This window comes from Chanodichthys erythropterus, chromosome 8 (assembly GCF_024489055.1).
Source record: "Chanodichthys erythropterus isolate Z2021 chromosome 8, ASM2448905v1, whole genome shotgun sequence".
Classification (NCBI taxonomy): Eukaryota; Metazoa; Chordata; class Actinopteri; order Cypriniformes; family Xenocyprididae; genus Chanodichthys; species Chanodichthys erythropterus.
Window position 1 is genome coordinate 43,718,624 of NC_090228.1, and position 9,779 is coordinate 43,728,402.

A 9,779-nucleotide genomic window follows, 5' to 3' on the forward strand; every position below is an offset into this window, starting at 1 on the left:
TTCTTAAAAATAGCGTGTAAAAATCTTGTCTCGTCTCGTCTCGTGAACTCAATCTCGAGTCTCGTTTCGTCTCGTGAGATACCCGTCTTGTCACACCCCTACTAAATTGTGGTTAAAATTGTACAGTGGACTTTAACTATGGAGACAGTTCAAATTTTGCTGTAAAACAGCTCTAAAAGACAATGAAATCATTTATTTAGCTCAAGTCAGTTAAGATCTATAACAGTATAACATTCATCAATTTAAAACAAGGTCAAGTCAACTGTAAACAGTTCTACAAAAGACAGCAATGTAGTTATTCAGTTTATTGTTGATTAAGTTCAGATACCAGTGTATCCAGTTCATGTGAACCTCAAGATTTACTTACTTTACTAAAAGTTCTCTTTCGAGTGAATCCTTGTGTGGACTTCAAGGTGTGTTTTTTGAGTGAAACTCTTTCCACACTTTGTGCATGTGTAAAGGCTTGTACACACCGGGACAAATATCGCGCACGATTAACGCCGATGTTTAACGCCTTGTGACTAAACAAAGGGCACCAATGTGAGACAACTATGTGAAAAACGGCAGGCGTAAAAGTGTAATTTTTAAAAAAAAAAAACGCCTCGGGTTAGTTTTTTTTGGTTTGACGTGCCGTGTTAAAAACTGGCAGACAAATGAGATTGGCACTGCTGAAGTTACAGTAAAACAAGACTTGGTGGCGCTCAAGCACAAAACGTTCTTGCCGAGCACACATTGATACCAAGACGACGAAAAGGAAGTAAGTAGACGAGGAAGTACCCTACAAACTATCTCTGCATCTCAAACACCTCCCTAGCTTCCTAGGTCGTGTATCAGTATACCGTGTAAATGAATGTGGCCGACTCCCTGATCAGTGCCCTGACTACTGATCTAGGGAGCTGATTGAGACGCATGATGGGTGCTCTGCCAGTTCTTGGCCACACTAATAGATGTGTATTATTTCTGCATTTTTACTGTTTGTTTTTTTTCTTTTACATTCAAGAAATATAGTTGAGAATGTATATTTCATAAATATGCTTATTTGCTCTACCGTTCACTTGCACTACCTTCATTGTGATCAGCACAAGTGCATATACTGTCGGGGAGTGAATTTGCACATTCACTCGACGCATTGGCAGTAAAAATCGCTTGGGTAATTAACAAAACGCATGCGACATTTGTCCCGGTGTGTACAGGCCTTAAGGCTTTTCTCCAGTGTGAACTCTCATATGGTCTTTAAGGTTTCCATGACGATTAAAACTTTCCACACTGAGGACACGTGTAAGGCTTCTCTCCTGTGTGATTTCTCATGTGCCTGTTCAGGCTTCCTTTTTGAGTAAAACTTACTCCACACTGTTTGCAAACGAAAGCTCTCTCTCCAATGTGAACTTTCATGTGCCTGTTAAGGCTAGATATTCGACGGAAACTCTTTCCACACCGTTGGCAAGTTATAAAGCTCTCTCCAGTGTGAATACTCATGTGCATTTTAAGGCTTGATTTATGCCTGAAACTCTTTCCACACTGTTGACAAGTGAAAGAGCTCTTGCCAATGTGAACGTTCATGTGCCTCTTAAGGCTTGATTCATGACTGACACACTTTCCACACTGTTGGCAAGTGAACAGGTTCTCTCCAGTGTGAACGTTCATGTGGTAATTAAGGTGTCCTTTACTGATGAAATTTCTTCCACACTGTTGGCAGGTGTAAGGCTTCTCTCCAGTGTGAATTATCATGTGCCTGTTAAGACTACTTTTAAGGGTGAAACTGTTTCCACATTGTTGGCAAGTGTAAGGCTTATCATTAGTGTGAATTCTCATGTGCCTTTTAAGACCATTTTTAAGAGTGAAACTCTTTCCACATTGTTGGCATGTGAAGGGACTCTTTCCAGTGTTAACTCTCATATGAAATTTAAGGCTTCCATCTTGACTGCAACTCTTTTCACACTGAGGGGATCCGTTAGGCTTCTCTCCAGTGTGAATTCTCATGTGGACTTTAAGGCTTCCTTGTTGATTGAAACATTTTCCACAATGAATGCAAGTGAAATAACTTCTAGTTACTGACTTTTGAGCTTTTTTTTGTGTGGAAGTCTTTTCAGTTTGTGAGCAACTAAAAGATTTTTCTCCAGGTATTAAATCATGAAGATTCTCATATTGATCTTTCTCTGCATTGAGTAATTTCCTCTCCTCTTTCAGCGTCATTAGATCTAAGATAAAAAAAAAAAAAAAACAACAACAAAAAAATTAAACCCAGTTTAATCACAAAAGGCAACCAACAACAAAAAATGTAAATATGTAATGCAACAACATATTAGATTCTATACTAGGGATGTCCAAACCATCTCCTGGAGTTGACATTTGAAGACATTTATTAGCTGGTTCCGGTGTGTTTAATTGAGGATGGAGCTAAACTTTGCAAGATGATTTTATTTTTTAATTTTTGCAGACAAAAAGTATACTTGTCGATTCATAAAACTAAATCACGTTGACTTTTTTAACAATGTCTTTAGTACCTTTCTTCAACTTGAAAGTGGTGGTTAAATTGTTGTCTATGGATAAAATCATATACCTCTTCTCTGCATTGACTATGAAACAGAACAACTGATCATGAATAGATCCAGCAGCAATAAGACTGTATTTGGCTGGCAGTGATCGGACAACTTTATTAAAATCCTGATCAAGAGAGGCTACAATTTCACCATCCTGGTGAAATCTCACTCCGAAGCTTCATGAAGCAGTGTTTTGAAATCGGCCATCACTATATAAGTCATTATTCTGTTTTTTTTGGCGCACCAAAAATATTCTTGTCACTTTATAATATTAATATTGAACCACTGTACTCACATGAACTGATTTAAATATGTTTTAGTACATTAATGGATCTTGAGAGAGGAAATGTCATTGCTGGCTATGCAGACCTCACGGAGCCATCGGATTTCAACAAAAATATCTTAATTTCTAATATCTTTAATATCTTAATAACGGCATGAGGGTGAGTAATAAATGACATTATTCTCATTTTTTTGGTGAACTAACCCTTTAAGAAAACATGCAGTGTTGGGGGGCATCCAGGAATGGTTGGGAACCTCTGCTCAGATCAGGGGTGTACATTCCTGCTCCAGCACACCTGTCTGTAATTATCAAGCAAATCGGGGCTTCTTGATTAGCTGATTCAGGTGTGTTTGGTTAGGGTTGGAGCTGAAATCTGCAGGATGGTGGCTCTCTAGGGGCCTGATGTATAAACGTTGCGTACGCACAAAATGGGCATAGAAATATGCGTACGCATTTTTCCACGCACATATCGGGATTTATAAAAATAAACTTGGCGTAAATAAGTGCGCACCGTAAGGATGCTCTTGACCGTGCGTACGCACTCTTTTAGAAGAGTATGTGTTTTGGCGACACCAACTGGCCCAAATAGCAATAACTATTTAAAATGAAAAACTTCTAATTTATCCTTTTACATCACCCAATAAATCAAATTGCATCAACCTGAATTATCGTTATCAGCATTCTTAACCAGGTGCCAATACTTTGAATTTACTATTTTTTTTTTTTTTAATGAATGGGCTATAAAAAGGTATGTGCGTATATAACATATCATCATAATGGATGCTCCCCCCAGGGGAGACAAAAGTGATATGAACTGAGATAGTAGATGTGCTGCTTTCGATCACTTTTCCAGTGACACGCTGTTTTAATGACAGCGAGGAGCGCTGGAAGCACAATAATTCCTCTTTAAACCACACTGCAGATGTTATGACAAAATATTTTTTCGAGAATGATGATCAGTGATATTGGAAGACACTGCTGAATTCGGTGGTCGAATGATAACCAATAATATCTTACTGTACAACCACAGCTGCAGGAGGTGTTCGTGTGAAGGATCTTCAAATAATTACCATTTGAAGGATATCATTTGAGGAAAACGGTAAGATTTGCATGTTTTCTTTTAAAAATACTTTTGTCAGTGACACGCTGTTTCAGACAATTTTACACTGCAATAAATAAGTGCCTATAAATAATAGCCTATAAACTTCCTAAAAGATATGTTCACCTTATCAGCAAAACTGCATAAATTTGATTTGAATTGTTTAAAACTATTCAAATACTATCTGGCCAGTGGAAATGAATGAATCATCTCTATTCTAAAACCTTTATCTGAAGTATTTTATACAATTTTGTTTTTATGGATATTTTGATATATTTACTCTAAAACAAAGAGGATATTGGATGATCTTTATCAACATAATGTGTGGCACAAATTGCATTTATAGTCCATATCTAATATTTTCCAATGTCTTGTACCTTTGACGGTGTTAACCGTGGATGTCACGTGGATGGGAACGTGTATGGAAATGATATGCAGATGAGGTTATGCATAGTAAAACTAGGCGTCGTAAGCTCCATATATGGTGATTTCGGGGAGGAGACAGTGTGGAGATGCACGTACACACAATCTTCCGCTGACTGGGATTTATAAAGGGATTTGTGCGCAGGATCTGGCGTACGCATGGTTTTATAAATCAGATTTTTTTTTATGCGTACGCAGAATCTAGCTTTTGCGCGTACGTACACTTTTAGGATGAAATCTACGCAAAGTTTTATAAATGAGGCCCCAGGAGTAGGTTTGGGCACCACTGCTCTAGATAAATAATTATCAAAAACGTTGAACTTTTGATTTAGGATGGATATAAACGGGCCATTTCAAAATGTGGCCTTGAAGTGTTATTATCTGGGGACCTTGTGTGATTTACAAATTAGATGAAGTTATTACGAGACTTTTGAACTTTTGTGACTTTAAAAAATATATTTTTATGTTGCAAATCAAGGTCAATGAAGTTGCCATATATGGTTCCTCGCCAGTCTATGGTAATTTTTTTCTGAGTATGTGTGTATATTTAAAATATAAGACACATATATAAAATATAAATATTTACATGAAACATATATAAACTTCATAGAATATTTGTTTAGCAAAATTTTTTTTATTTATTTTATGAACATTGCAACTACTTCGACACACCAGGTAATTTGTTTTGCAAAAAGTGAATATATACAAAATATAAGACATAAAATATTTTAAAAATGTATTAAAACATAACTTAATAGAATATTTATTTAGGAACATTTTTTTCTTTTTCAAGTGTCAATTCAATTCTAGTCACTTAGGCAACAGCTTCATGGTACTTGATAAAGCAGCTGCGATCAGCATTGAGGCACAGGTGGATCTTACAGACCCTGCAGAGAACATTTGACCTGAATATTGTCCCCTTCCTGCTGCAGTTCTTGCAGTTGGTGTAGATGGGGGCATGGAACAGAGTCATGTCAAACTGCTCAGAAGCATCCAGGGTGTGGCTGCGGTGTCCCAGAACAGGCTTGGGGACATCATCAGATGTGCTGGGGGCGCATTGGAAATGATGAGTTCCTTCTGGGGCGAGACATGACTTGCCTCTGGCTGCTGCAAGCCCTGAACACCTGGATCCAGAAGTTCTTCAATGACAGGCCATCCACAAGAAGAGCCTTGCTGTCCCGTCTGTACATGATCCAGGCATTCGTGAGACTGACATCTATTACGTATGCAAACATCCACATGTAACACCTCTTGGATTTCATAGGGATGCGGTAGAGGTGGACCAGCATGTCACTCTTGTCAGTGCCCCCCATGTTGGCATTGTAGCTCTTGATTATAGCACCCCCAGATCTGTTGACAGCAGAGTGACGACCTTGTTGTCCTTCCACCTGAGGGCCAGGATCCCATCATCACTAGTGAAGCAGTCATGCATACCATGAGGCACAGCCTTTTTCTCCGTATCCTTGATGGATTTCAATGGAGGCTTGCCTATTCTATTGTCCCTGGCTGTCCCCGTGTACCAGCAGTTCTTGTCTTTGAGGTACCGCACTATCTCCAGGCTGGTGAAGAAGTTGTCTGCAAAGATAGGGGTGGTGATGGATGAGGACATGGTGCTGGCCAGGACGGAGACCCATGGTGACACCCATTGCTTGTTGTTCAGACTTCATGGAGACACCATGGGCCTCCAGCATAGCATTGCACCAGGTCATGAATAAAGCCATCCTCAGAAGCCCTGGCAAACAACTTAAATCCCCATTTGTCTGGCTTGTTTTTGATTTATTGCCTTCATAGGCAACCATAACCTCATCCACAGACTGCTTGGGGGTCTGTGGCTCACTCCTGAAGGCAGTAACCAGGAGGCTGAACAGTGGCCGGACTTTGAAGAATCTGTCAGTGGTGCCAGGGATCTGGGTGTTGTCAGTAAAGTAGACAAGCCTTCTCATCCACCTGAAGCCCTTAGATGACATGAGGTTTGCAACTTGAGGGACCCTGGTCTCCATTGCCCAGTCATCATCAATGGAGGGAAGCTCAGAAATCTCATGTAGAGCAGGATAGCCACAAAGGTCATCATCTCATCTTCAGTAGTGGTGAAGGAGGTGTTGACATTCTTCTGGGTCACAAGTTGGATTGGTAAGTTATATGCTTGACATGGGGGCTGACGTGCCTGGTGAAGTAATCATGGAGTATCAATTTAGTCAGGGGGAAAGTGCTGGTATTGGGCAGGGCTTGGTTATCCAGGTCAACCTTCTCCCAGGTTGTTGGTTGCTGGCTTCCCATTCTTGGTGGGCCCCTTGGCGTGGGGTGCTGGGTGGTCTTTGTCCTCGTTCTCAGCATCGTTGTTGTCTTCGTAGTGGTAGTCATCGTTACCGTCATAGTAGTCGTCCTCGAGTTCCTCCACTGCAGGCCGCATACACTTCCTCTTGGCAGTTGGGCATGGAGTGTCCAGATTGTGGGTGGGTGGGATGAAATCAGGGTCTGCCACATCATTGGCGTCTTTCCATAGAAGAACCAAGTAGACAGCTGCAAAAGAAAAGTGAAGTTTTTAAGTCAATTTCAAGCCCACTTTGAGTTATTTGTGAAGGAAAACAGAATATGAAAAAGAATATTGACATAAATATTGTAAATGTATAACAAGAAGTGAAAAATAGCACTAAGAACTGGTATTACCACTTACATTAGCAGTAATAAGACACATAGTAAATATAAAACACCAATATATGCTACGACAATATTAACTGTATTAGTAGTAATAATTATACTAAAACTTTTATAAGTTAAACATATTTTAATATTTATGGATTGATAAATGTTTTCCCTCTGGATCAATATATAATGTTATACAAACCTGTGGCAACATCCAATGTAATATTGAGTACTATTGTTCTACATTATAATGCATTAAGTGAAAAATGTTACCTTCCATTACGTAATTGATATGTTTTCGTGTTCTCTCCTTCCTTTCTTTCTCTTCCCCTCTTTTTCTCTCTCTGCTAAGCAGCGCTCCAAATCATCTGCAGCTGATTCCAATTAGTGGCAGCGTGGCTTACCTGCTACACAGCGTGCCACAGAGAGACAACGTTATTGTTTTATTTGCTATTAAGCAATTTGTGAAATGTAAACCTAAAGTGTTTTTACAATGATATTACTGTTGAGACATGTGAGTCTGGCTCTATCAACCTATGTAGGGAGATGGGTGCCGATTTATTTGGGTTTATTCCCCTTCTAAATTTTTCACCTGTTTTTCTTTAGTCAGGGAGAGAGGTAAGATTATTGTCTTTAATTTTATTTTATTTTGGGCAGGGAAGTTACTTTGTTAAAACCTTAAATAAGACTTTGTTTTGTTTGTTGTTTTTGGCATTTGCTCTCTCCTGACACCTTGGTTACTTAAGTTTATTTATCCTGACATTTGTATGTAATTTATATTCATTGGCTTTTGTTAAGCCCTGAACAATAAAACAAATTTAAGTATATTTTTGGTTCGGTGTTCTTTTATATTATGGTGTTAAATAGAGGGTTTGTGTAAACCTTTATGAGAATTATCAATTGAAAAAGTGAAAAGAGCTGGGACAGAGGAAAAGGAGATTTCTCATTCATTCATTTATTTAAAACACATTTTTATTTTTGTTACGTTCTCAATAACCCCTAGACATCATGAGTTCGTAACAAATAGCACTATAAGTACTGGTGGTACCTCTCATTTTAGAAGTAATGAGGCTCACAGTAAAAATAAACACCAATATTTGCTATTTAAGTATATTAAAAACTGTTATAAGATCATAAACCATTTATTGAAATGATCAAGCCATAAATAGTGAAATGTGTTAGTTTGGTCAGTTTTAAGTTTCCCACTGGATCACAGAAAATTTTTTATACAAACCTGTGGCAACACTATTAAATACTATTGTCCTGTTATAATGCATTATTTTGGAAAAAAAAAAAATTATATTATATATATATATAATATATATATATATATATATATACAGCTATGGAAAAAATAAGAGACCACTCCAAGTTCAGAAATCAATGTTAAGTGGTCTCTTAAATTTTCCATAGCTGTATGTATATTTTATATATATATATATATATATATATTTTTTTTTTTTTTTATATGGCTCAATAGATGCATCAGGTGTATGTCTAAAAATGGACATGCTGTCACTTGCACTACCTGAACAAATATGATCATGCCATATTTCATGCCACAACATTCACTAATTCTAGAAACATCCATCACAACTATTCAACAATAAAATGTGCGAGTTTCATAATCTTACCATTGTTCATTTCGATGTTATTTCAGTATTTGTGGCAGCAGGTAGGCATGTAAATCTGTACTTCAAATCCTGGAATGACGCTGAAGTTTGAAACACTCTGGGCAACTCCGGACTGGTCAGATGCAATGATGTCACTATCTGTGACGCAGACTGATATCTGTTGATTGGCTGAGAGATATCCATGTGCTTATACAATCTCACAGAGAGGCATGTGAACACGATTGTGAATGTTCGATTAAGTTAGCAAATATGGTTCTTCGCCCGATAAAGGGTTTAGAGGAAAGTGCACAAAACATATTCATCTAAACGCTGCTCTTAGCAGTGTGGACGGCATCAGATGTTCAATAACAGTATATTGCTACTTCAAGAAGAACACTGGTTTTGTTTGACATGTTGAGATCACATGACTAAAAAAAGTCAGGACACTCATATGACATTCTTCAAAAATATCATACATTTCTGTAGAGCTGGACAATTTAAGGATCAAATGAGTTCAGATGTGAGAATGAAACCAACCTGTTTGTTCCTCAGTATCTTCTTGTTTCAAACTGAATACTTCTTCAATCCTTATGCCTTCATTCTCCTCTTTAACAAATGCCATCTGGGTTTGTTCTTCAGTATCTTCATAACTCACTCTGAATGTTTCTTCAACTTTCATGTCTTCACTCTCCTCTTTAATGAACGCCATCTTTATAATAGTGTCACATGGCTCTTGGTTGCTTCACCAGGAGTTTTTCTGTGTGTTTAGAGAATGATCAACAGAAAGAAAAATAAATCTCTAGGTGCATCTCAATCAGTTATTACACTGCAAAGAAAGAAAGAAATAAAAGTGCTTTTCTTAGAATTTTTTTTTCTGGCTTGTTCCCAGTCCAAATAGCTATTTCTTTTTTTTTCTTCTTTTTAAAAAAAAAAAAAAAATCTAGATGCTTTTACTAGATAACTAAAATGACATGTTACTAATATATTTTGTAATTTTACTTATCTAGTAATGATGTTAAAAAATATATATTTAAATTTAAAAAATAATGTTTAATTAATGCATTGCAATGCGACATTCAAAAGTATTTAATTTATTTTACACCACTTGTAAAACTATAAAATAGACTGAATGCTTTGTATTGATTTAAACACTGAAACTGCTTAAAACACAAACCTTT

At 37.5% G+C, this 9,779-nt stretch overlaps 1 protein-coding gene and 1 long non-coding RNA gene across 2 annotated transcripts; both read right to left on the bottom strand.

The window, feature by feature from the left end:
* Positions 1-654: 654 nt before the first annotated feature.
* On the bottom strand, positions 655-9,354 carry LOC137025025 (oocyte zinc finger protein XlCOF6-like). Its single transcript, XM_067393038.1, has 3 exons — positions 9,139-9,354; positions 1,958-2,198; positions 655-1,873 (listed from the first exon to the last, which is right to left on the bottom strand). Exons 1-3 carry the CDS (start codon positions 9,308-9,310, stop codon positions 1,252-1,254), a joined length of 1,035 nt encoding a protein of 344 aa, XP_067249139.1. The 5' UTR covers positions 9,311-9,354; the 3' UTR covers positions 655-1,251.
* LOC137025053 (uncharacterized) lies at positions 5,016-9,014 on the bottom strand. Its single transcript, XR_010895821.1, has 3 exons — positions 8,623-9,014; positions 7,262-7,395; positions 5,016-6,865 (listed from the first exon to the last, which is right to left on the bottom strand). It is a non-coding gene; the product is annotated as an uncharacterized lncRNA (long non-coding RNA).
* Positions 9,355-9,779: the final 425 nt, after the last annotated feature.

What these genes read in the sequence shown, in the direction of transcription:
- LOC137025025 (XM_067393038.1), bottom strand. Translation starts at nt 9,310, where the DNA reads ATGGCGTTCATTAAAGAGGAGAGTGAAGACATGAAAGTTGAAGAAACA. An exon ending in AGATACTGAGGAACAAACAG is followed by an intron (nt 2,199 to 9,138) that starts GTTGGTTTCATT and finishes TTTTTATCTTAG; the next exon opens with ATCTAATGACGCTGAAAGAG. An exon ending in AGAATTCACACTGGAGAGAA is followed by an intron (nt 1,874 to 1,957) that starts GCCTAACGGATC and finishes CACTGGAAAGAG; the next exon opens with TCCCTTCACATGCCAACAAT.